The sequence below is a fragment of the Calliopsis andreniformis genome, chromosome 4 (assembly GCF_051401765.1).
Source record: "Calliopsis andreniformis isolate RMS-2024a chromosome 4, iyCalAndr_principal, whole genome shotgun sequence".
Lineage (NCBI taxonomy): Eukaryota > Metazoa > Arthropoda > Insecta > Hymenoptera > Andrenidae > Calliopsis > Calliopsis andreniformis.
The window spans coordinates 2,549,414-2,576,978 of NC_135065.1; the positions used below are offsets into that span (position 1 = coordinate 2,549,414).

The window sequence follows — 27,565 nt, forward strand, 5'->3', positions numbered from 1 at the left end:
ATGCTAAGAAAAATGTATTCAGAGTGTACGACTACGAAAGAAAGAAAAGTTAAAAGGCTATCTTAGATGTCAACATACAATGAAAATTTCAAAATTAGTAAAATCAGAAAAATCCACTTCAAACTTAGCAAACCCAATTACACTATTGAGTAATTCAGTAATATGGTAGAATCAGTATTTACTTACATCAATTTTTTAAATGCTTATACATAGTTAAGAAATGAAAACTCAAACGCCATTTCACTATTCTTGATTTTAGCTATATTTTCGCGTCTAAGATCATCTTTTAAACTTCTTGTAATCGAACACCCTGTATATAAAAAGAAGTAAAACGATGAACCAGTAATCCTAAAAATATTAACGATTTCTTTCAAACCCATCTCATGCGAATAACAACAGAAATATATGCAAGCATAGCAAATGCATGAAACGCTGTCGATTCCCATTAACAAGCATCACAGATCGTTTTCTCATGCTAATACAGCAAAATCATCGATGCATTCCTGTCACCTGAAATCGGTTGCTTTGCCGGGGAACCGTACCCAGTTGGAACTTGAGTGGGAATACCGTAGCCAGTTGGAGCATGAGTGGGAATACCGTAGCCAGATGCCGTTGCGGAAGGCATAACGGGCTGTCCAGTTGCGGGCATACTACCGGCTATATCAAACATGCCGAAACCCTGTTGCAAAGGTTGCTGTGCTTGTTGCGCGGCTGAATGTTGTTGAGCAATGGGTGCCGGTCGAGAAGGAGACCCGCCCAGCGCCATACGAATGCTGTCATTCAAATCGTCGAATGCGCTTTTACTAGGAGCGGCAGCACCAGTAGCAGTGGTCCCCGACGCGGATTTACCGGCTGCCGCTCCAGAAACACTAGGAGATGCTGGCGTAGGCGTACCATTCGCTCCTGTTGCGGGAGGCGGCGGTCTGGGAGGCAGCGTGGCAGTGGACTTACCGGAGGCAAGAGCCGCCGAGGAGGCTGTCTCACTGCCAGCGTCCCCGGTGACTCCCTCCGTGGTTTTGAGCACTGCTGAGTCGCTCCCAAAGAGATCTGCCTGACCGCCAGCACTGAACAGGTCTCCGCTTTGCGGTGGTTGCTGATTCTCGCCGCCGCTTGGCGCGTTCGCGGCATTACCGGCACCCTGCTCAAAGAGACCGAAAGCAGCTGCGTTCGGCTGCGACGTCGATTGGGAACCGAGGGAAGGAAAGTCGGACATGAAGGGGTTCGGTACGGATCCAGCTGTTCCTGGGGCACCAGCTTGCGCAGAAATTAAGGTGCATTGATTAGCTTCACCCACGCGATTTAATTAGTTGCGTCAAGGTAAGAATACCTTTCTTCGTGTAGCGTGCAAATTTGGTGACATGAGTGATGAAGAAATGTGAGTTACATCGTTGCTATTTGGTCAAAGTTGTTATACTACTGTACTGGTAAAGTTAGTATTTTAATGATCCTTATAACCGGTTAATGATACATCAATTAGAGCATCGATGCGACTCACTATACTAGTACTGAATCTTAGTACTTGGAACTTAACTTGTCGTTTACTATATAAAACTCCAGTTAATGAAAAAGAGTTTTTTGTTTATTTCAAAATAAATATTTCATTAAAGCTGAGAGAATCCACCGGGAAGCTAAGCTAAGCTATCCTATGGTATGCTAAGTTTCAAAATATTTGTTTGGATACAATATATGTATACGGAACCGTTTGCATCAAAAGCTAAGCTAAGTTTCACTGTTTTCTTTTTTTTTCTTTTTCTCGGAAACTATGTCATTAGCTTGACGTAACACAAGATTGTCTCGTGAGCGATTTTTCGGAAACAACCAAGCCATAGTTTAAGTTTCCGAAAAAACATAGCATAACTTACAATTAGATTAGCTTTTGAAAACTGTTCCATTCATACTGTATTGAAATAAATATGTTAAAACAGCATAGCATAACTTAGCTTAGCTTGGCAGCAGATTCCTGACTTAATCGAGTAAATATCTAGATTATAAGCAAAATTCGTAACAAATGCAATCGCCATATCCAAGTAATAAACTCTTCTATTTTGTCTTACTTAATAGAAATGTACTTCAAACATTTCTATTAATTGTTTCAAGAAAAGATTAATTTGCACAGGCATGATCTATGTATCTATATGATTTAGTAAGTTGCAATACCATGATACAAAATCTTAAGCAAGATGTTTTTCACAACAGAAAGAAAGAGTATGTATATAATATGTACACTGTGAACGACAGAAAGAAAGGAAGAAAAGTAGTGCATAGTTTGATAAGTGATACCATAATATCATTTCATAAAAATAACTCGAATACTCACCAGATTGAGAGTCTTGATTACCGAATACGGAGGAGAAGCTGTTATCTGTAACAAAGTTATTATTTGCTGGAGGGACTGCTGCAAAACCTACAAATCAAAATAAAAGAATAGTAATGATGCAAAATAAAACTTAATAATTAAACAGAAAAATAAATAAAAGGGAAAAAAATAAATAACGAATATTTACCGTTACCATTAGTAATCCACATATTGTTCTGCGCTTGCGCAGGTTGCGCAGATGCAGGCTGTGGTGCACCAAACATATCCGCGAAAGGATTGCCTGCTAACTGGAGCAAATCGTCTGATGCTTTCTGTGGCTGAAAGTGAGATAAGTAATTAATTTTGAGAAACTATTCAAGTTCTTTTACTTAATAAGTTTTTTAAAGTAATTAAAATGAAAATCCAAATGTTTTAATCAGATTTCACTAAGTGTTCATTTGTGAACGATAATGTATACAGAAAAAAGCTTTCCTTGTACCTGACTTTCGGCCGTCGCCATCGATGTCGGCGCACCAAATAAATCTACGATTGGTTGATCAGCATTATTCGTAGGTGAACTGAGGAACGGATTTGTACTAGTTCCACCTGATGGAGATTGCACTTTTGCCTGGAAGAATATAAGATACAATAAAATGTTTTCTTTCATTTATCAGAATTGCAGAATTTTTATATGATAGTTAACTCGATTAAAGAAACTATCGTATCGAAAATGTTGATATTAGTACGAATAAATTCTATACTGCGATATTTATGTAAATACAATTACAAATATCATTGACTCAATCTGAAACAGAGTAGAGTTTGCATTTTCTTTGACTTTTCTTCGTTTCGCTATCAACATTTAAATAGTGGCAATAGTTGTAGAAATAAATGGCAAAGTAGTGGAAAAAGAAATCTTTAAAGCGACTCAATAATAGTATCTTCATCAGAGTATCAAAGTTTTGATACCTTATATTGATTCATAGCGGCTTCCTCTTCCGCAAGTGCTTGCTGCCGCAGTGCTTCGTCGATATGTCCATTTCCGGTGTGGTCAAGGCGGTTATTACTGGCTGCTGTTCCAAACGCAGTACTGGTGGAAGACAGGGCGGACACTCCCGACTTTACATTCGTTCTATTGCTGCTTTGGATAATGATAGGGGCAATGGATGTGTCTCGATGGAGTTGGTGGAATCACAGAGGAAAGGAGGAAAAGCCGTTTTTCAGTAGTAAACGAGTGTGGCCAAAAGGAGCGAAAAGGAACGTTGATCATTGAAAACAAAGGAGAAGACAAACAAAAAAACAAAGAAACGGTGTAATACGTATAAAGATATAACGATGTGTGTAAAAAGTTTAACTACTCATTGTCAGTGCATTCACACGTACATACTCTCACCCATACACTCACGCAGTAGACACGTATGCGTAAACACTAGCGTCATTTTTTGCAGATTCCCTAATAGTACAGATGTTTCACATAAGCAATTACTTTAACCCAAGTACCTAATGTGTTTTACAGTGAAAACGAAATAAAAAGACAAGGCATTATCTGTCGTTTTTCACTACTAAGTCGCTCTTGCACGCACACACATTTATGCATGTATGTACAAAGTTATAACTATGTGCAAAAAAGTATCGTCTAGTTAACTGTTAATTTTAGGAATTCAAAGACAGACTAGATTCAAAAATAAGATTTTGTGCAACTTATGAACCTGGATCAAGTAACAAAAAAGCATATATGTTGCAACTAATCTTATAATTAGTGTATAAGAAATTGTATTAAAAGAATGCTGTACAAGAAATATGTTGTTCTATTTGTCATGTATAAAATTTGAAAAATATTCCGTTTTCAAACAAATTTGTAGCACTTATAATTGCCATTGCGAGTTATTAAAAACTATAAATAACTAATTAAGATTTAAATAGCACAGAAATACTAAACATGTGCAATAATTAATGATAAAGTGATGAAATGTATTCGCAACAAAATATAAGGTATCAAACTGCAAGCCAAGTGAAATTTCTGCAAAAGTATATGCTTTAGCTCAAACAAAAACACGAAATGCTTCAACATATCTAGAAATTATAGGATAATAAATTCGATAACTGCAACTATAATTTGCAAAAGAACACAAATGTAGCAAAACTTAAAAAAAAAAAAAAAGAAAGAAAAAGAAAGAAAAGATTAACAGAAATAATTGACACAAAAGCGCGTTTTATCAAGTGGTAAGAAAACAAATACAAATATTACCTTCCACCTGACAATTTACAAAACATTTTGCGAGGAAATAATATGATTATCGGATGAAAAATAGGATTTGTATCTTTGTGTTGTAGAATTTGTATGTAGAATAGTAATGAAGGATAAAGTCTGATGGGATTTGATACCTAATTTTTATCGATTAATACAATTGTGTTCTTTAAAATAAAAATATTTCGTTCATAGATTTCATTAACTATAAATGTAACAAATGAAATAGTTGTTTAACATTTTACTTTTTACTTTTACCAATAAAAGAATATGTTCAGGTATCGCAAAATATTCGTTAAAATTAGTTGTTTCAATCTTACTCTGAACATTAATATATGTAGATTGAAAATATTCGTACAAACAGAAATTGACGTACCTTACAGATTGTGTGGGAGTATTCGCTGCAGAACCTTTCTTTCCTTCCAGTGAAGCAAGGTGTTGCTCTAGTGCATCCAATAAGCTACTTGGAGCCTAAAACATTTCTACTTTTAAACATTTGATATTTACATTCGATAAACATTTACTTTGAACTGTGGACAGTTTAAAGTTTTTTATGTAATTGTATTGTAAAGAAATGTTATCACCTTTGTTAGATCAGGTATTTCTCCCTTATCAATGCCAACATTCTACAAAACAAATAAAATTATATAATTATATAGTAATGACAATACAAAATATACTTTGTATTTAGATAATGATTTCAACAAACCTCGGCAACTTTCAAAAATTCACCGACCCGATCCATTCGTATGAGAAATTTTTTATACAAATCTAAAGCTTCACGACATTGCTTCTTATTCATATCAAAATACTTTTCTGAAATTTAAAATGTCAGAATATGAAACATCCAGCAATATTTGTAAATTAAAAAGTAGAAATTTGAAAATTAGATATATTACCTAGTAAATTAATGATACCATCATTGTAACAAGCAAATAGTCGGATCAGATCTCGGAAGAGAAGCATGAAAGCCATATTTATTACACCGTTTGTAAGATCATTTGCAGTACAGTCAAACTCTAGGAGAGCATCCAATTGTGATTGCAAAACTGGCAACGTTTTCAGCAATTTCTCAGCATTCATTGTGCGTAAAGTGCCATCCTCCTTACTGAAACATAATTCAAAGAATAGTAATGGGAAAGACTTCACTTACAAAGATCTACGCTGTACACATTGAATTAAAGCGATTTTTTAGAAAGTAGCGTAGTAAGTATTAAAATTAAAAATTTTGTTTTTTGTTAAAAAAAGCTTCTATATGGCATGTACTATCATTTTTTGTCAAAAGGAAAATTTTTCAATGTTGACGCTTACTCTACTTTCCACAAGAACGCTTCGATTGTTCTAATCTCTACGATAATATGGCATTTCTGAATAGCAATACTGAATTTTTAATAGCGTCCAAAAAAACGAAAATCTTTTTTTCTGTTTTGCAGTATCAAAGTATCAACTAAATAATCCTTATAGAGTTCATCTCAAATATAAGAATTGGGTAGTACGTGAAAATTAAAAACATTAGAAACTTCAAGTTAGTTTTAAAAGCTAGAGGGAAGATTCCTTAATTTATAAACTGTCAGAGTTTTAAAAAAGCTGATATACGCAGGTTTTACATTTTTACAAAAAGTTGTTTATTTGGTGCAAATTTGCTACACGGTATCGAATTCTGTAAATATTTCTGAAGTTATAAACCATTTGGGAAAAGTGTCGGAACGTTTGCTAGTTCGAATAGATTAGGAAAATATTTGATAGTAATGTGTGTATGGTTTAGTTAGTGTTATGTGGCTTATTTGTTGAGTTTATCAATGTCACTACTACGCATAAACAATAGCAATTTTTTCTTTTTACAAAAATAAATTCTATGGTTTCGATTTGAATTAAGGATTTCTAGATCTTAACTTCAATCATAGAGTTATTATGGCACTGACAAGCTAAAATAGGTGTGAGTGATGGTCACATCATGGCAAAACACGTCAAAATATTTTAAAATTAAAAACTAATCTAACACTTTTTCTGTATAGTTTCTTCGTTATAAATGTCTATAGAAATCGATATTGTATAGTAAATTTATGCTAAATAAATCCATTTCCTTAAAAATGCAAGACTAATACATAGAAATTAAAGCACATCGGCTTTTTTCTAAACATTGTTAACCATTTACAACCATTCAAAACGATAAAGTAAAATAACTGTGCACACTGACATGATTAAAAAATCTCTTCTGTATTTTTTAAGGCCAAATTAAAGTTTCAATTTGAAGTGTACCTAATGTTTTCCTAAAATTAAGGATATTTGCAAAAGCTTTTGTGCTTCTGGATTTATGTTTAGGACGAGGGATTCTAGAACCAGTCATTTCCTAGCAACGATCGCTGAATAGATATTGCACATCAAAATTCATATTAGACAGTGGTATAAATCTACTTTGATTCCTTTTGTTCTTACCCCCTTTTTACTTTACAGAAATCAAAAGCTACGATCCTGTAGGAGAGAGCCTTCTCATTGAGGTACTTCGCGTATCGCCTGATAAATGGTGACATGTCGTAACCTAATGAACAAAATTATATAATTGTTTATCGAAAAGTGATGTCACAGTGAAAGGGGAAACATTCTGATGCATTTACATCATATAAAATTTAAGAGGGGGAATCTTTTTTCTATTGGTAAAAAAATCGATTTCTTTTACATTTTTTATTAAAGAAACTGTGTAGTGGATTATTTTTAGTCTTTCTATATGTTTTTACTATATGTAAAAGTAAGTTGTAATTTATTTTAATTTAATTTTTCTCAGATGCCAAACTGATCAACCTAAGTTTTTGTAGAATTATTAATTCTACTGTCTAAACACGTGAGTTGTGGTTATCTTTCCAAAATTCGAAAGAAATTATTAATATAATTGTATTTACTGTCTGAATTAATGAAATTGTATATGATTGCTGAATAGTCTTTAATCTATTTCGGAAAGCGCTTCGACGAATGTTTAGTTCCTGGTTAAAAGGTTCAATATCTAAGAAACAAAACTGATCATCTCTTAAACAATTCACTGTAAAATGTAACTTTGTTTCTATACGACAAGCTCAAGTTTAAAATATATTGTCTATTGTATCAAATTTCACTGCTTTTCGTTTTATGAAGTTGATTAGTTAGGCAGTCTGATGATCTCATAGATGTAGTTACTGTTTGTCAACAAATAATAAAAATAACAAAAATATTTGAGAAAATGGCAACTTGTTAAATCCAAATACTTGATTTTACTATGAAAAACGACAAATTTTTTGTAATTAAAAACAGAATATATAATGTATTACTTCTTTCCTTTATCAAATGATAAAAAAATACTTTTTCAAAATATATGAACAATTTCGAGTCAGTCGATTAAATAGTTTTTTCTTTTTTAAATCATGCCAACCAACGAAAAAAGAGCTATAGTGGTTGAGGAGACATATAGACGGGCTGTTTAGTAGAATCTCCTCTTTAAAAAATATTTCACCTACTGAAAAATAGAATTAAAACATACTAAAAGACTGAAAATATTTTACCATATAGTTTCTTTAACAAGAAATCTAAAAGAAATGGATTTTTTACCAAAGGAAAAAAAATTCCCCCTTTAACACTAAAACTACCAAGGCTAACGTATGTCTGTTTTTATCGGAATGCCACAACTACAGATCTTTGACAAAATACATAATTCATAGGAACAATAATCAGTTATACATTCTTCTCTAGCTTTATTGAGCATTAACAAAAATATATATATATATATATATCTCGGTATGAAATGAAATGTTTATTTTAGTAGTTTTAATGTTACAGATAACAGAGTAATCATAAATAATACTGCTAATTTACTTTAGCAAGAAGAAATAACCGAGACGAATTAGAAACAAATACAAGTGCAATCATTTGCGTGCATGCAAGTGCAAAAGAAGTATAGGCGTGGAGGCGTTACTAAGCTAGTTATCGCTTGTTCTATACATGTTTGATCATGTATGAAATTGGTAATACTTAAACAGTAAGTAAATTCGTCTCAGTTCCTTTTATGAAAATTAAATAGAAAACACGTAAAAAACAAAAACACTTTATCACTCTAATTAGACTGGCAACCACAGAAGGACTATTCTTCTAAAATTTTTCTAAATTTGTTCAAACAAAACGTCTAATCATACAACAATAAGCGTATATTGCAAATAATAATTTCAAAGTTAAACGATTTTATATTTCTTTCTGCAACTGATACAAGAACAAGATACAATCGGATACAAAATTAAAATTGATGAGAAGCACTAACTGTTAATACGTGTTAAATTAAAGTCCAACAGTATTTCATTTATTATTAGCTGATATTAAGTAAATTAAGTGAATTTTGACAAAGGTTAGTACCAAACAAATATTTAATACAGATAAAGGGTTTATGATTGAATGGTGACTCACCAATGCGAGCTCCTGCTGTGTCCAAATAGAGAGAAAATTAGTTCCTGGTTAGTAAATCATAGACAAAGACCAGATATAGATAGCTGCACAACGCTAGGTAGTTAGCCAGGATAAACTTATTACTATGTTTCTGATTCAAAACAATAAAGGAGTTGTAGAGTGGGTCGTAGAAATATTAAAAAATTATTAACATTAACCCTGTATAACCAATACATATGTAATTTATTATACAGAGTGCTTGACGTCAGGTATGTTAAAAGGAGATTCTATGTATCAAAATATGACGAAAATGAAGATAACGAAATTGCATTTGAAGCTTCATTTCAGAGTTATTAATTATTGAAAAATTCGCGCGATGTGTCTGATTTTGGGCTTATACTACTGCTGACATAAATTGATTAAAGTCAAACACACTGGAATCAGTAGAATAGGTCTCGAGTCAGACATATTTCAATCAGTAGAATAAGTCTCGAGTCAGACATATTTCAATCAGTAGAATAAGTCTCGAGTCACACATATTTCACGCGTATTTTGGAGATTTTAGTTACTAATTAGTAACAATTTTATTTATTTCATTTTTATCTTATTTTAGCACATAGAATCAATCTCTAAAATATTTGACACCTGTTGTCGAACACCATGTTTAATATTATGTTTTTAGTACATATCACAACAAAAAGAATGCATTGCAGTGTTCCAAAAGTTATTCACATTTGTATGTTGGTGCATATGTGCATACTGCATTCATAGTAATTGGAAGTAAACTTATTAGTAATTTAACAAAGAATAACAGTAACCCAAGTGACAGTGAAAGACTCCATGCTATTTTGAGTCATCCAACCAGATCACAAAATACTCTTATACTTGTTTGATCAATAATATTAACATCTTTTTCTTAAAATTTATTTAGAAGTGGGAATCAAATGCATTGAAAAGATTGGTCAAAAGATTACCAATTACAATTACACACAAAATTACAGCACCAGACATCTGATTGGACTACTCGATAAAAAATAAATATTAAGAAGATTCTTTTATACATAAGTATGGTGGTCACCTTGCACGCCACTTTTATCAAGAAAATTGCTGAGCTGAAAGGTACTGTTGCTGGATGCCAGATACTGTGTAAACCTCTGTAACATACAAGACATTGCAATATTGATAATTTTTATTCAAATTTGCTAGGTTGCGAAACTAAAAAAAATGTTCTACTAATCGTTTCATAAAGTAGGTATAAAAATTCTGCAAATTTTAAGTAATAATGACTACAATAGCTTTTACTATTTTTATTTAGTTTATACGTACATATTGTATATACAGTAATTCATGAATTTGTTCACGAAGGATTATTATTCTCATGTTCAGACTCTAAAAGTATTATAATTTTTGCATTAAAATGAAGCAACTTTGATGAGAATTAAAAGGAGAAATTCGAAATAGAGAAAACATAACGAAAAAACATAGCAGTATGTTTTCACAATTAAATAATATTCTTAGTATGTGTAAACGAATCTGTGAGTCACTGTACGTATATGTTTAGTCTATTTAATTCTAGGACTTCTTTTCATACGTTCTTCAATAAATTAATATCTCTAACAAAAAATAGTAGTTTACAAAAAAGAATTTATAGAACCATTAACAGTGTATTTGACTTTTAATTAATAAATATTCAACTATACATAAAGTTTTATATCTTAAGGAAATGAGAAACTATTATGAAAATTTTCATAAAATGTGATGATTATGGTACGATTTCATTTAGACTTCCTAATTGCTTGCTATGCAATCATTGCTGTTTAAATCTGATAGCATAAATATGATATGATATCCTCTTTCTGTTTACTAAATAATTATTAATAATAAGTTATCCAATTTTTAATGGTTTGTAAAATTGTTGAAACCTTGAAAATTTCTTCAAAGCCTTGCAAATTTCATAATTCCTTCTGAATTCCACAAAATACAAAGCAATATCTTCAAAACAGAAATCAAATGAGTTAGTAATTCAATAAATAAAAAAGATTCATAACTTTCTTTGCGCGTCTTCTCATATAAAATGAATAAAAGATTTGCAATAATGAATATCTTAAATCTTCTATTGATTGAATAGAATTCTGTGGACAAATGAAAACACTCTATTTAACTTAATATAATAGATGATAATAATTCTCTATATTTAAAGAAAAGATCACTATTACAATACGTAACATTATTGTTGTAATTCTAATTCTGTTAAATGCAATAGAAATAGGAGTACTAGGCATCGATTATGAACTCATACTATTCGATCTCATACACAATAACGCAAGGGCGACGACACTTCCCCTCTTCAACTCATCAGTGAAACGAAATAAGTTGGACAACCTCTGAATGAATGTAAATAATACTCTAGAACACGTGTGGAAGAAATTTGTGCAAGTCACTTTATAAAATGTGATAAAAGATAATTTAAAATCTTATAAATATACCTAATAAAAAAAACTCAATACGTGTGTTCAATTAAGACGTTTTGAAAAAGATAACCATACTATTTAGTTTCTTTAATTTTACGAAATTTCTGTTTGGAAAACAAAATTTTGTAATGTAATGATTTTTCTGATTCTTTTAACAGAACCTTGTCTAATGCTATTAGGCTTTTGTTATTTATTTGCAAAATTTTATTACCGACAAAAAGCAATTTTATTCTTGTTTGTTTTAAACCAAAAATTTGGTAATGTTAAACAGAAAATGGTTACTGATGTTTAGATATTTGAATTCCACGTAAATTTCAAATAAAGTTATCTCAAAATTCAAAGAAACCTTATTGCCATGTATTCAAAAATACCATAGCTCGAGAAATGTAATTTTCAAATTACGAATTTCGAATTATGACAAAGCTGTCTAATATAACATATATTTTGATTAACATATTGTTGAGATATGTTAATTTTGAATTAAGTATACGATATATTTATAAAAGCTAACTTTAATGAGATTGAAAATTATTGTGACTCGTTTGATTCGATAAAACTCAGTCAGTCAAGAATTACAATTATTTGAATGTTTGATGTAAAATAAACTTTGGCGGTCTGTAATTACTAGAATAAATTACCAGTTAATCGAAACAAAGAGATAACATCATCTCCCGTTTTTTCAATTAAATCAATCGTTGTAATCCAAACGTTTCCAAGCTGCAATTCGTCAAGAAACGACGAGAAAGAGCTTAGCCTAATTGTCTTTCAGGAGCCACTTATTGGAAGAGCACTCATGCTCCTGAATCTTGTTCTCCATTGCAGATGCGACCATAGAAGAATGGTCCTTACCTCATTGCCGTAACAGAGCATATGGTGCACCGTGATCAAAGCTTTAAAAACGACAGTCCAATTTGTGTTCTGCGATCGCTCTATCAGGAGATTTGCAAGCTGTGGTATGGACACGTTGGGTTCGTTCGTACAATGAATTAAATCTGTAACAAAAAAAGAGATTACTGAATTTGAATCTATACTACACCACAATTGAATCAATGGATTGAAGAACAGTGTAAATCCAAAATTAGCCATTTTCAAATAATTTAATAAAAAAGCATATCTGGTCCACAGAGCCAAAGAGTATCTACTAATTGTAAGTCACGGAGAAAATAAATCGATTTAGATAATACATTCTGGTTCTGGGGTCCAGATATATAAAATATAGAGCTACACGTTGGAATCAGATCTCAAAATGTAGTTTTCCGACTTATACTGTTTTTTCCCTCAAGGATTCAATTCTTTTTCAATTTTACATTTCACCACTGCACAATTATTTTGATTCCAAATTTATATTTTATCGTTAAGAAACTCTGTAAAGTGTTAGGTACTTCTTAGAGAAAGGCAGAAAGGCTTCGTTCACCCTTGTTTTTATCGAGTGTATGTAACTACCTTTCTTTCAAAAACAGTGAGTATCGAAATCAAATTTGATCCATGTGTTTCTTGGATTTTTTTACAATACGTGATGAGCCCCGATTTATTTCATGAAATATGTGTTGCACTCAAGTGATGAGCCGTATAACTATTTCAGAATAGTGGCACGAAACAATAGAATCGTCTGTATCCATTTGTTATTCAGCACTAGTGACTGACACATTGATTTCCGATTTTGTAGCTCGTGAAATGGTTTCATTGTATTTTCTCTTCGATATAATTTGATTTTCAAATTATTAAGTATTAGTTTCTTACTTCTAATTTGTATAAATAGGGTACAAGTAACAATCTCTATGAGTTTTTAACTGTTTTTTAAAAATTGTAATAAACGGCGGTATGATTCCAAAACAACTTTATTTATTTAAATCGGATCTCTACATATTTCTGAAAGTTTCTAATGATCAACAACGACGTTATCTGCATATTTTGTGAGAGATTTGGTCGTTATTGTATCTCATGTGGGATGTTCAAAAGCAGAAAAAAAATATATTTACAAACAAATTGACAAAGACAATTTCGAAATTTATCGTAAATAAATCATTTTATTACATAACCAAGGACCATTTTTATTTTCTCATACATATTAGGCAGTTTTAATATGCAAAAAATTGGTCTAACTTTGGAGTCCTTTCCCTCGGCCATCATTTTTTATACTTCGTAAATTCGAAGTATAAAATTCTGTGCATACTGTAATTTTTTACGTGAATTCTGTCAAGGAAAATTTTCAGATAACTAATCACGGAATTCTTGTTATTAAAAGAATAATTTTAACGCTAACATTAAGAAAGTTATAATATTTAAGAAAAACTAATTGGGCGTTCAACTTTGGTCATTCTCTTCTACTTACAATTAAATAATTCTTTTCCTGGATTTTTCAATAAAAACGTTGTTAGTAATAAATAAAATAAAATACAGCAAGCATATGTATCTATGTATAGAAAGCATGTGGTTAAAATTTAGTTCCGATTTCTCCTATGGTGTTTGAGAAAAAGTTGCATATGCTGTTCTATTCCTTATAAAATAAGCAGGCATAATACAATATTGTAATTAAAGAGAGCCTAATTACTCCTTTTATTGTTTTATAACATGAGTTACATTTTGTAACATGAGTTACAATCACTGCACACTGCACAGAACTGTTTAAGGGAATATTCCCACCTGGAGGCGTCGATTTTAAACAATCTTTAAAATAAAGTATTATTGTACAATTACAAGTCAAAAATTTTGAAACTTTTTTTACATGTGCAGTCATTCTTCAAGATAACACAGTCTAATTTTCATTCAATCATCTCGTTTAAATGGCTGCTATTATATCTCAGTAATGGGTTGACAGATTTCCTTCAAATTTTCACACATATAAAACAGATAATCTTTCATTCCTTGAGCTAGAATTATGTCAATGTCTGGAGTAGTTTTTGTTATCGCCTGAAGAAATAAAAAATTCCACGACAAAAAGAAAATATTGACGTTGCAAGGTTACCATTTTACCAAAATACATTTTCTTTACTTTATTCTGGTTCAGACAGTAAGTACACTCTTATTGAGTGAGACTATTTTTGGCTTTTTTACTTCAGATGTCATCAATAGGAACATCAATAAGAACCGTGGTGGCCAATCCAAACGATATTACGGAGAACAAGCAATAATTTGAGTACTGATAAAAGTAGCTGCATGAAAATTAGACTGTGTTATCTTGAAAAATGATGAAACATGTAAGAAAACTGATAAAACTCTTGATCTGTAATTGTACCAATAATTCTCTACGTTAAAAGTTGCGTAAAATCGATGCCTCCAAGTGGAAATACCCATTTAATCTTTATTATTTATTACTGTTTTTCCTGGAGACGAAAGTCTTTTATTTCTGCGATTTAAAGCTACGCTTTTTATCTGTCTTCTGGGGTGCACTGCTTGAATGTCACACAGCTGAGCGCACGACGCGACGTACTTGTGCCCATTCGCACACTTGCATTGGTGTAGGTGTAGATTCATGTTCACACACGTTATGAACCCACGCTGATTCAAATGCACCTCTCTAGACTCCAGTGCACTTCTACACCATTTTGAATAGACCAAAATGATTCACAGCTTTCACTTTTATAACTTGGAACACGCTTGTTTTAAAATCCCATAGAAGCTTAAATGGCGTCAAACAATATTTTTTGTAGATACTTCCACTTCACGTGCAAACTCACAGTCCTGTCAGCTCATCGTTAAACTGTTAATATTTGAATTTAATATAATGCATTGCAACTTGAATATTTGTCTTCATCGATACAACATTGAAAGAATATTTATATTATATTCTGAAATAGTTTAACCGTTATATTAATAACCGAATACTCGAGTACCCTTTTTCTCATACTCTTTAAATGACAACAATTTTACTTGACATAGGAGATTAGGCGCCATGCTGAGTTAAAAAGTGCAGAAAAATTGATTTTTAAGTTTTGACATTTTTTGTAAAAACGTATTAACATGTGAAGAATATTTTTTGCAGAAAACTCATTATATGGATCTGGAATTGATAGTTCCATATAAATTTATAAAATGAACATTTTATTTAAACTTATGTTGAAATTTCAAAGAACCGCTATTTTCTAAAAAACCACATTTTCAAAATCGGTGACCAAAAATCTCGAGAGCTAGTGCATCGATTCAATTTAAATTTTGTAGACTTATTTTAGATAATAAAAACTAAACCTTGAACGAAGAATGGATATCAATGGGTAGTTCTTCTTTCGATGGATAGTTCGACCAAATTTTATTGACTGAAAATGAGCGATTTTTTCTTTTTTTAACTGAAATCTTAACTTATCATACATCCACTACTTTGTTAAAAAATCGATCATTCAATGATTTGATAATTTCATACATTAAATAAATCTTGTTGATTTTTTTATTTTAGATAATTAAAATCCAAGTAGTAGTAGTAGTAGTAGTAGTAGTAGTCACTACAAAGCATTCTTTTTCGACAGAACCTATAGTCATATCCCTCCCATTTATTAATATTTTTTATTGGCAAAATTATAGAATACTCCTTAAAATCTGCTTATTCGAATAAACGTTCTTTTAAAAAAAAGTCAACGTTTCTGAAAAAAGAATACCAAAAATCATATTCTCTTCAATCTCTTGAGTGAGTATGACCTTTTAAGAAATGTACTTTTTGAAAGTATTAAAGATTTTTCAAAAAAAACTTCGAATTTCCTGACAATAGTCTTCATTTTTAGACATCACAATGGTTTCTCCCCTTAATACTCAAACGAAAATCTAGAATTTAATCCACAGAACAAATTGAATAGATTTATTGTAAATTATTAATATAATTTTATATTGGTGAAGAAGAATATGCCAAATGTAGTATCTATATTGAGTTCAAACATTCACAGTTTAGTAACGTACTATCAAAAGTGTCTCTTTGTACGTAAAATTAAAGAAAAATATTTTCAGTTATACTGTAGGTTCCTATGTGCTTGTAAAACAAACGTGTTCCAAGTTATAGGAATGAAATCGTTAGTGAATCATTCCTCTGTTAGTTTTAAAAGGAAGATTTCCAATTACATTACATTAATATTGTACGCTAAACAAACGCCACAGATCATCCCTCTATTTGCAAAAAGCACAGATTCTCTTATCGTGAACACTTTTTGTTCCCTGTTATACGTCAGTGTCTCTCAAAGCATCGCGGAAAGTCCTCTCCAGTTATGAACTTTTACCCCATCATAAAGATTCTATATGTACGTTGAGATAAGATTCTATAATACAATATATTGCATATACAGGGTGTCCAAGGACAGGTGTCAGAAATGTTAAGGGATGATTTTACATACTAAAATGAGATAAAAATTAAGAGATAGATGAAATTTGCTTCTTAGTCTTCGTTTCCAAGTCATTAATTGTTGGGAAAAAAGCCCAAGATACACGTGAAATATGTTTGACTCGGAGCTTATTTAACTGACCTTGCTGTGTATGACCTGATACGTGACAGCAGTAGAATAAGTTTCGAGTCAGACACATTCACGCACAATTTAGACGTTTTTGTAATAATTAGTAACTGAAACGAAGTGCCAAACGTAATTTCATTACCCTCGATTTTTGTCTTATTTTGACACCCTGTATATTTGAGAAGTAACAACTTAAGGAAGTACGTTTATCAGGAGAAGCAAGAAATTATTTATGAGTTAAGAAGAAAATTATTTCTGAAGTACATAATACTGACATAAAGAGTAGTTTTATCTACTGAAAATTATCTTTATTGAATAACTCGTCTAAAGAATAGTTATGCATTATTTGCAACAGATAATTTTCTTGCCGTTATTTAAATAATTTTTAATTTACATTTAAAGAGTTCTTTGAGTTAACTGTATAATTTCGAAGTTTAGTTAGTAAAATTTGTACAGTGAACAGTGGTATATTTACCAATCTGATTTATAGTACCTAACAACTCAAAAATCGTGTTTTTTGAGACGTCACTTTTGAAATACATGTACAGGGTGTGTCCCAGTAAAAATTACCACCTTGATTATCTTCTAAATTGTTAAAAACTTTTTAAATAAAAATTCTTTCATATTGAATTATCAATATCATATCAATCAATCAAATTAATATCGCACAATTTTTATTTAACTAATTTTTCTATTACTCTTACAGTTTAAAAGATAATCAAGGTGGTGATTTTTACTGAGACACTCTGTATAATACATAAATATACCACTCATCTACTGCAACAATAACATACCTAAAAAGTCATAATTTTTCAAGAAATGAGACGATAACGCCATTTCACGTAAGAACTGGTTTTTCTATATCTACTAATAGGTAAGTCGAAAGCAGTTATTTCTCAAGTCACGTCATTATTATTTAAAATGAGCGATATAATATACATATAACATATATGTATAATTGAAACGTGATTTCTCAGCGTTTACAGTTCTGCCTGTTTATTTTTAGAGAAGAAAGTGCATCGCGCGGTATGTGCCAAAACGATAGAGGGAATCGCACAAACGCTGCGTGTTCGACCTTGTCATGCTTGCTCTTCTAATAATGGTATCGCCAAACACACGAAGGCGCGAGTTAGTTTCATTAAATAGCGCCGTTCTACCTACAAATGACGAAAATACTTCATCACTGGGTTATACTTCGACGTTCAAACGTACACAATAATTTTAAACAAAATTCTTATGAAAATCTTTTTCCCCTTTCAACATAAACAATCCTTATCAATGCCTGTCTTTTTCAGAAGAAGAAAACATACTCCACCCTTTTTCATGTTTGTTTAAGAGACTTCATTTGTTTACAAAATATTCATCGTATTAAACACGCTGTGAATGAACTTATAACTGAACCGTTCAAAGGTTAAAGTGATTAACGCCATTTTTTGCTTAACTTTCTATCTATAAAATAAACATAAATATTTTTGTTTCGTGGAGTTAATCGATTTGGTAAACAGTGACTCAATTATATAGGGTGTTTCAGAACTGGTGGTACAAAAGGAAAAGTAGTGATTTTGTATGAAAAATAAGTCAAAAATGTAGAACAGAATCTGTTATTAACGTGCTTCGTTTTCGAGAAAATTGATTCGTTTTAAATTACAATCGGATTCAAGTGTGCGGAAGAGCAGTTTGAAATGCTTAAAGAGAACACAGGATAAGGGGAATACTCAAGTTCTGACCATTGACTTCCTCTACTTGTAAGCTAGAAACATTTCCCTCTCCCCATTTACCCCTCAAACGCCTAAAACTGTAATTCGGTATTCTAGACCTTGGCTAACATTCAAACTCAATTTTCTCGAACACGAAGCGAAATATTAAATGATTTTTCGACTTATACTTTTCGATCATATTTTCAACTTATTTTCTCATGTAGAATTATCGCCTTTCCATTACCACCAGTTCTGAAATGCCCTGTACGTAAAGTTCTGTAGCAGAATTGTAACGAATTAAATCACGACATTGTGACGGTCATGGTTGAACTTACATGGTCAAAGTTATACTTAGACCGAAACGTGTTCAAACACATTGATATCGAGAAACGAGGATCTCGTCTTATACTGAAATTGCCTCGCTGACGGGAAACGAGATATCTCGTTTATTGTTAGTACATCAATTGTCAGTTTGCCAATAGAGATATATATAATATATAAACACTACTTACATTCTTTTCATGCGGATCTTATCAAGTTTTTATCCCCATATATTATAACATAATTATAACATAAATTATGATTCACTCAAATTAAGTTCTATTCATTTTCATCTTTTATTCACGAAGAACTGTAATGTAATTCGTCCATTTTGACAGATTATATCGTATTTAGTGTTATTTTAATCAGAAAAATAATAAAAAGAAATCACTACAGTTGTAAATTTTGTGACATAACATTAATCCTTGGCGCATGTTTGATCAAATATCATATATTTAAAAAGTTCCATTTCATATATTTTTACCTTATTCGCAATTATGAACTATTACTTCATAAAGAAAAACTAATTTTTTATATTGTAAATGCTAAGGTATCATAAAAATGCTAAATCCTCGTACTACAAGTGCCAACACCTCTTAACCCTCGAACACATCTTGCTCTTCTGTAAGAAATACGAAGCTTCACGAACCCAGGCAAAAGTTCCCAATTTACTGAAAGAAATTTTCAGCAACACGGAAAATATATTTATTACCAATAACTAACAACTCACATCGCTAATGACCTCGTTGTCGATGCAACGTTAAATCCTCAATTTAAAAAAAAAAAATACAAAAACTATGGCCTTGACTGTCTATTGATTATTACTAGACTGTGAATGCTTATGCAAATTTTTGTTTTCATACATATAATTCCAGAAGCGGGACTTCGTTAGAAACTTGCCTTACCCTTCAAATATTATTCTCCTCCTGCAACAGTGTACTTAACTGTGCTGATTCTGTTCGTTTTTACGTATCGAAATTTTCCATAAATGCCTAAAGATCAGCAGTCTAAATATTATTGACATATTTTTCTGTTCATCGTCGACGTGGTAGAAGGGTTTAGATTTACCTATGATATCTCATTATTTAGGAGTCTCAACTATTACTTTTCTCTTCCTTTTCCCCCATTAAAGAAAAATCTTGGTCGTTTGGCAAGAAAGATTCTCTACGTATAGGAGAGTCACGTTATTCTTGTGACCATTTCGAGTGAATGTATCAACGAATACTATCCTTCCTTTAAATAATGATACAATAATAAAGTTACTTTATTTTGACCTTTTTTAATGATTCATTTATGTTATGTCTGAGAAAGCGATAAATTCCGCATTAAGTCGAAACTAATATGTAGATATTACAGTAGCTGTTGAGCCATCTTTTATTCTAATTTCGTTTCAACTTTTTTAAAATTCATTATAATTTCCGAAGATCCTTCAGCTTTTTCAATCAACTTTTTTACAATCCGTTTCTTTACAAATGTAAATTAGTGGCTAACTTCTGTTCAAAAACATCGCACATTAAACACGTATTTCATCATCTTTTATGCAAATTTTATAATAAAATAATACAATATGCAAATATTCAGTATACGGTTCTGAAGAAGAATTATCAAAGTCCTCATGATTGCCTGTCTTAAAAAATCCTTCATACTTGACATTGACTCTCTTCATGTGTATCAAGCTTGCAAGATAAGAGTCTTAAAAATCTTTGCTTTCTAGTTTATTGAACTAGCTGAAAATATCTAGAATTTAATTGAGCAACATAATTTCATTCTTGAAATTGATTTTCTATCTCTTCACGTTATTTCTTTTCCAGATTGTTTTCCTTTTTGTTGTTATGTAAAATTAGAAATACCAGTATTTGAATGTATTATTCAAATCCATTTTCAGTTTTCCGAGCACGAAATACAAATATTATCGTGTAAATGACAAAAGCAATTATTGCGATTTTCCTATAAAATAACACTCTAACAAATGAGAAAACAAAGGTTATGTAAGTCATTTGGGAAAACAATTTTCCTAATAGAAAAGTAAAACAGTTCAAAAGCCACTTGACAAGCGATGCCCGCGTGAGAAGCACTTTTAACAAAGGTTGTTTTTATAACTGATGTCAATTATAACTCGAGATATAAATTGTTTTTAATAATACTAATTTCACCATGTCTTGCTTCTAAACTGGAATACATTATTATCTAAAAATTTATGAAAAATTTAATAAGGATTATTTTTTTTATGAGCCCTTATTTATCGTTACGACATATACTGAACTACTGAACCATAAAATTATAATAATTTAAATTCTAAAAAGACATTACTACATTAGATGTAAAGTTTTTTAAATATCTTCAGCAATAGAATGACAAGTGGAAGTGATGCTTTAGACGTGGCACAAAAAATCAATAATCCACCCTTTGCCAAGGGCATGTTGTAAGATGAATGTGTTGGAGGAAAAAAAGTGGGTCAGTGAGGTGATCGAAATTCTTGCTCAAAGTGGAAGGATTGGACTTCTGAGCGTATTTGAGAACAATTAGATGACAGAAATCCAATTGTCTTTGACTAAAATTTATAAAATGGTTCGAACTATTAAAAAGAATTTTAACACAATATTAAGGAAACCAAATTATATATCTATACATATATCTACTAGAAGCAGTAACTGAAGGATTTGTGTAACGAACTTCATAGATTACATTTTCTACTCTGATTCTAATGAATGAGTTTCTTCTTTCCAAAATTCTTTAACCGCTACAAAGAAATATTTTATTTTTGAACACTTTGTACGTTAAATGTGTTTCATGAAAATATTCTACCATTTCAAAATATTCATATCTACATTCCATTCATTGTTATTGCTTAGCAATGGCAAATAAAGAACTTAAATAAGCTTTTAATGGCTACATGAGGAAAGAAATGGCTAAAAAATAGAAAAATTAGAGCGAAGATGTCCACAAAGACAAATTCTTTCATTCTATAAAAACATATCCCTCCAATACATTGGTGACATTTTTATGGAGATCAAACGAAATATATAGAGTATTCCGTAATAAGTGAGCTACATACGCCAGGGGCTGATTCAGTACCTAAAAACAACAAAGAAAGTTCATATTAACATACGTCTTGTTTCACCTTGTTTACGAGATATAGCAAATTAAATGTTCTGTCCTTTCGTATCTGATTACCTTCCCAGGAGATGCTCAAAATGAGTACTTTACATTTCAATGCATGTCTAGAGACGTCTCGTCATCGATGTGACTACTCTTCCAATGTTTCTTGATGTTCCCTCAATTTATTGAAATCCCTGTTCAGTTCTGTATCAGAATATTTCAACAGGCCTAGCGTAATCTAGGGATTTTCAGCATCCCCAGATGTCTCGTAAACAGGGTCGTATAGGACATATGTTTATATGAACGTTTTTCATTATTTTTAGGCGCTGAATCAGTCCCTGAGGTATTACCCACTCATTACAGGACACCCTGTATAAACAAAAGCATAACATGTTACAGAATAACATATTCCAAAGGTGGGATTTCCTAGGTACATAACGTTGAAACTAGCTGTTCAAAAACACAACGACCAAACACGCACAATGTTTTTCAGTATACGTGTAATCAATTTCATTTTCTTTTTGTTGTTTTCAGAATGTGTAGGAGAACATATAGGAAATACCACTTTAAAAAATGGCTGTTAGTTCTTGTCTGCTCTGCGCAAACTGATGGGTGACGCTTGTAAAATGCAGAGGGTTGGTCGCTATTCTATTTCACTCACTATGACAGAGTCTATGGAGAAACGTCTCCTCGATGATAAGTTTTTAAGATAAACTACTACATACTAACTACATATACCCTAACACTACTGTATTCTCTGTTTCAATTTTTTTTAATACGTTTACTCCATCTAGCTCAAATTTTCTTAATTTTTCACGAATTTCGCCTATATTTATTTCTGAAGTTAACATTTTCATACCTTGGTAGATAAATCTTCAACTCATGAAAAAGAAGTTTTTTACAGCTTCCACAATTATGACAGTCTGTAATAAAAATCGATGGAACCAAGACCCAATGCACCCTCTTGTTTTCTACAGTCGTTCCATAAATAAACAACAAGACCGCTGATAAGAATGATCAGGTTTACAACATCAAAACAATATCACAGAATTTTTATCTATGCATTACACGAGGGAGAACAGCTAAACCATTCAGATGCATTAGCGGACATAAAAGATAGACGCCTCATGAAACACAGAAGAACACAATTGTTATCGAAGTTATCTGAATGCTAAAGGGGTGTGTGCATCGAAATGTTTCTCCACATTCAAGTTCAGGCTCGAATGGAGGCGTTACCGATAATGTATTTCGGTAAGATGATAACCCTAACAAGCAGGGATTATCAAAAACAACGAATTTATAATAATTATTGTGTGTATTAAAATCTGCTAAATAAAAATATTTTAACTCTTGAGTACAAATATTTTTTACTGTTATTTATTTGGTTTTAGTAACCGTTTAGAAGTAGAAATCTTATCTAATATTTTCGTTTACATTTTCTGGGCTATAATTATTAAATATATTAAATCGACTACACTTAGCAATTATGATTTTACAAACTGTTTTCATCGAAACTACTGCAAATATCAACATGCTTCTTTTTCAAATTAAAAGGAACATAGAGGCTAACCATTTAGAGTACATTAAACTTTTCAATTAAGGGAGGTGCTTTTTATTTATCTTTTAAACGAAATAGCATGTTTTTTATAATGAAGATTGAAACTTTGGAATAATTCTGTGTATAAAAGTATTAAAGTACAATACCGAAGAAGTTAATGCATTGTGAAATATTTCAAACTGTTTGTACAGCGTATATTCTACTCAACATGTTTCTAAGTATTTTATAAGACTGATTTGTTAAGCGTTATACCCGTTATCTGTTTTATCATGTACATGGATATTTTAAAGACACATGGAGCTAAACAAGATTACTATTAAATAAAAAGCAGTTACAGCATTTTAACGATATTTACTTGTAATATTTTTCTGGTTTTTCGTTATAATCATTTGCATAGGTGCTTGAAAATCTAATTTGTAATTTCTAATTTTTTTATAAACCTAACCCAGACCTAATTTGTCGATAAAATTATGATCTCTCTCTACTCAACAATTATGATATAATTTCCACTTTAATCAATACATAATTATCCTGATTAGCTCCATGTGTGCTTGAAATATTCTGCATGTAATGTATCTCAGTAATTATTCAGTTTTAATCCCATATGCCTTGATAATTTTCTATCCAACATTTGGTACTTTCTCAAATCACATGGTCAAATATTACGGATTACAATTAAAAAACTCAAAACGTCTTTCATATCTCGATTAAAAAGGCAAAATACCAAAAAACTAATTATTACATTCTACGTTCCCCTTGATGAGAAAAACAAAAAATTTGTTTGAAATATTTTATATCACAGATAGTTTACAAGTAAATTTAGGTGGCAGAATGACTCACTATGTCAATATCGATCACTGAACACGTTGACTGCCACTTTAACTTCATTAAAAATTCTATCATTCTGGCTATGATTCCAGCTCTAAAGAAAATTGTTTTTAATTCATTTTCATGATTATTTTAAACTGTCTTTTCTCTTTTACTAAGTGTCGCTGAAATTCTGTATATTACTATTATTCATGATTATGTAACTTATCGTTATTCACAATCGTGTAAAAATTGTCACCCACATATGGGTGGCATGGCAGTCAACGTGTTAAATGATTCACCATGTATAATCAAGTTAGGTGAAGTGGAAATACAGGATGTTCAGCAACAGGGAACCATTTAAGGGGTAACTCTAGATGTCGAAGTAAAAGAAAGATCAAGAATAGGAAAATTGCATTGGAACCTTTATTTATTAATTGTAAACTTTTATATAAGTTATTTAGTTTAAAGAAAGTAGGGACCATTACAGCTACGAATGTAAAGAAGCACTCACTTCACGTACATAGTTGCTATATGAGTCTACGATCCTCGATCCGGACAGTGACTGTGATAATCACTGGTCTCATAGTAACGTTACTCAATTTACCATTTTTCTGAAGGATTTTATCAATTTTTGAATGCTTATTTATTAACAAATAAAAATTTAAGCGTAGTTTCTTTATTCTTCAGTTTCGTCTTATTTAATCTCTAAAATCATCCCTCAAATTTGATCCCACCTGTAGCCTAACACCCTGTGTAATATAGTACTATTGTTACTGTACATTTTCGAGTTCTTGGTGCTTGTATTAACTAAAAGAATTTAACGAAATATTTGATATTTGAAGATGTAGCCTGGAAAGTGAATGCAATTAGTAAATTTTAAAAAAATCTATGTAAAAAACCGTATAAAAATATAAAAACACGAAAGTGATGAAATGTCACAAATGTCAAGTGTTAAGTATTTCCTTTCTAAAATTTCTTTTACTGAAAGTTATTTTTAATCATATATGTCAAATTATATAAGATATAATATTCACAAATTTATTTAAGCAATGGAAAGAATCCACTTTAAGCTCTCTTTCACGTGATCATTCTTAAACTATATATACACACGAGGCTCAACTTGAACAACTGGAAAAGCATAAGTTAATTGATAACCAATAAGTATTAATAAATAGATTAATAATAGATCAATAGCTGCCAAAGCATCATTCAATCATATTATGACTCTGTTCCCCGTAGTTTAATCTGTACTACAAGCTTCGATGTGGTTGGTGGTTTGTTAAATTTCACGCAGATTTTACCCATCTTTAACTCTTTAGAGCATGGAATTTTAGAAAATAAAAACACCCATGTTGCACAGAAATTTTATTTTTGTCAAATTTAACAAAGTAGGTTTATTTTAATTATTAGTGCTTCAAGTAATTTTAATTTTTCAAAGTGGCATAAGAAATATCCCATCAAGCATATTTAAGTATTAAAAAAGTACGATACTTTTAACCCCACCATGTGTCAAAGAGTTAAACACTTATAATTAATGAACAAACATGCAACTGTAGTTTTATTATTCTTGACTTTAGACTTATTCTGATATCTGTCTTACTATTAATTGTTCTCCACCTGCAACTGAATACCCTGTATACACAATTTATTCCCCTGGGGTAGGCAGCGAAATGTAATGGGTTAATTTACAATAATTGCGACACTCATAAATGCTGGTAAAGAAACCGATACACTCCTACACTCTGTGACAGCCAGTGTAATTGCAAATACCGACTGAGAAGACAAGTAATTGCAGGGACCCAAACAAAGGGGAATAGCACGAAGGACATTGATTTCTGTCAGATAATGTATGAAGTCGGTAAAAGAGTGGCATCGAGAAAGAAACACAAGGAAACGAGCTTACATCAATGCAATTAACACGGTAGAAGAAATCCTCAGAGCAATTTATCATACAATACCCCCGTATAATTACACCAGTGAATAAATTGCACAATTCACTGAATTGATATAATCACAAGTGTTTTCTGAACCATGTATTTATACAGTAAAACATACATTACGTGCAACTTCTATCAATAATGAATTTATCGAAAAAAGGGTCGAATTACTTAAGGCTTGATAGACGAGCGATTTTAGGAACAAGGGCAATTCCCAATTTTCAATTGGGAAAACAGGGAAGGACATACCAGCGACTTTTCACGCGATTGTGTTTAATTGAATAAGTATTTGGTACAGATACAAATGAAGACTTCAAATGATAAAGGTGTTCTCCATTATCCATTTTAGAATCGGATAAAGTATAGAGTACATATGCATAGAGGGGCCCAATTTATCCTGACAGCTTTTTGACAGAGTCGCCTTGTTTTTACTTTTTGAAACAAGGCTGAAGTTGTCAACAAACCGCCATGTTAATTTTGTACCAATTTTCCTTAGACAAAGTTACAAATGTTCCCTTGATATCTTTCCTTCCTCTAAGAATAAGGTGGGAGCTGAAGAGGATTATTATATTATGTAGACGACCTAAGATATAGCGTATCTTTGAAATTTTGTAGAAGGAAAACTATTCATATTGGTTTATACATGTTGTATTATACTGGGCAGCTTTTTTCATATAAAAATATTAAATAATAACAAAGCTGCAGCTGGTTGCGTAGATGTTAAAAAACAACGTTTGGTGGGACTGTGGTGTGTACAATGATCTGAAATAAAAAACCCGGATTAGATTATAATTAATCTACATGGTCAGAGCTAGAGAGTGAGCTACACTGTTTGAGATATATCTAAACACTAACATACTTTTTTCACGAATCAAAGCTGAACATTTTCAAGAGAAAATCGATACATTTTATTTAAAATGCCATTTGGCAGCATTTTGACAGCTTTTTGAAAAATCCTATTTCACACTTTAGCTTTGACCGTATAGGTTAATTATTCGACCAGATTTCTCGTTTCAGATCACTGGATATTCTGCAATCTTATCAAACGTGGAGGTATATGCTTTTTAACGCCTACTCGGCGAGCTCAGTCATTATTTAGTATTTTATAATAAATAAATAAATTGTGCAATATGATACATAGATAAACTAATCTGAAACTTCAGATCAATCACTCGAATAATTTTGTTTTTACAGAGTGATCAGTTTAACTGTAAATCCCCTAATGAATGTTGGCAGCACTTACAATGCTAGCTGCATTTAGAATAAATGCTGCCAACACTCGAGGGGTTTCCCGTTAAACT

General features: G+C 31.4%; 1 protein-coding gene across 24 annotated transcripts in view; it reads right to left on the bottom strand.

Annotated features, from left to right (window-relative positions):
* Window positions 1-27,565, bottom strand: part of Lap (phosphatidylinositol-binding clathrin assembly protein lap) — a 53,015-nt gene that overhangs the window by 13,546 nt on the left and 11,904 nt on the right. For 7 of the 24 annotated variants that reach the window (XM_076376168.1, XM_076376174.1, XM_076376170.1 and 4 more), the window contains exons 2-14: window positions 12,266-12,408; window positions 10,024-10,099; window positions 8,967-8,981; window positions 6,981-7,083; window positions 5,444-5,652; window positions 5,254-5,360; window positions 5,129-5,170; window positions 4,921-5,015; window positions 3,266-3,434; window positions 2,796-2,924; window positions 2,505-2,634; window positions 2,318-2,404; window positions 511-1,254 (exon numbers count right to left, since the gene is read on the bottom strand). In XM_076376168.1, coding sequence (XP_076232283.1) covers window positions 511-1,254; window positions 2,318-2,404; window positions 2,505-2,634; window positions 2,796-2,924; window positions 3,266-3,434; window positions 4,921-5,015; window positions 5,129-5,170; window positions 5,254-5,360; window positions 5,444-5,652; window positions 6,981-7,083; window positions 8,967-8,981; window positions 10,024-10,099; window positions 12,266-12,408 — 2,049 coding nt within the window. The remainder of the gene's footprint in view (window positions 1-510; window positions 1,255-2,317; window positions 2,405-2,504; window positions 2,635-2,795; window positions 2,925-3,265; window positions 3,435-4,920; window positions 5,016-5,128; window positions 5,171-5,253; window positions 5,361-5,443; window positions 5,653-6,980; window positions 7,084-8,966; window positions 8,982-10,023; window positions 10,100-12,265; window positions 12,409-27,565) is intronic. The other 17 variants (XM_076376186.1, XM_076376181.1, XM_076376183.1 and 14 more) reach the window with 14 other exon arrangements.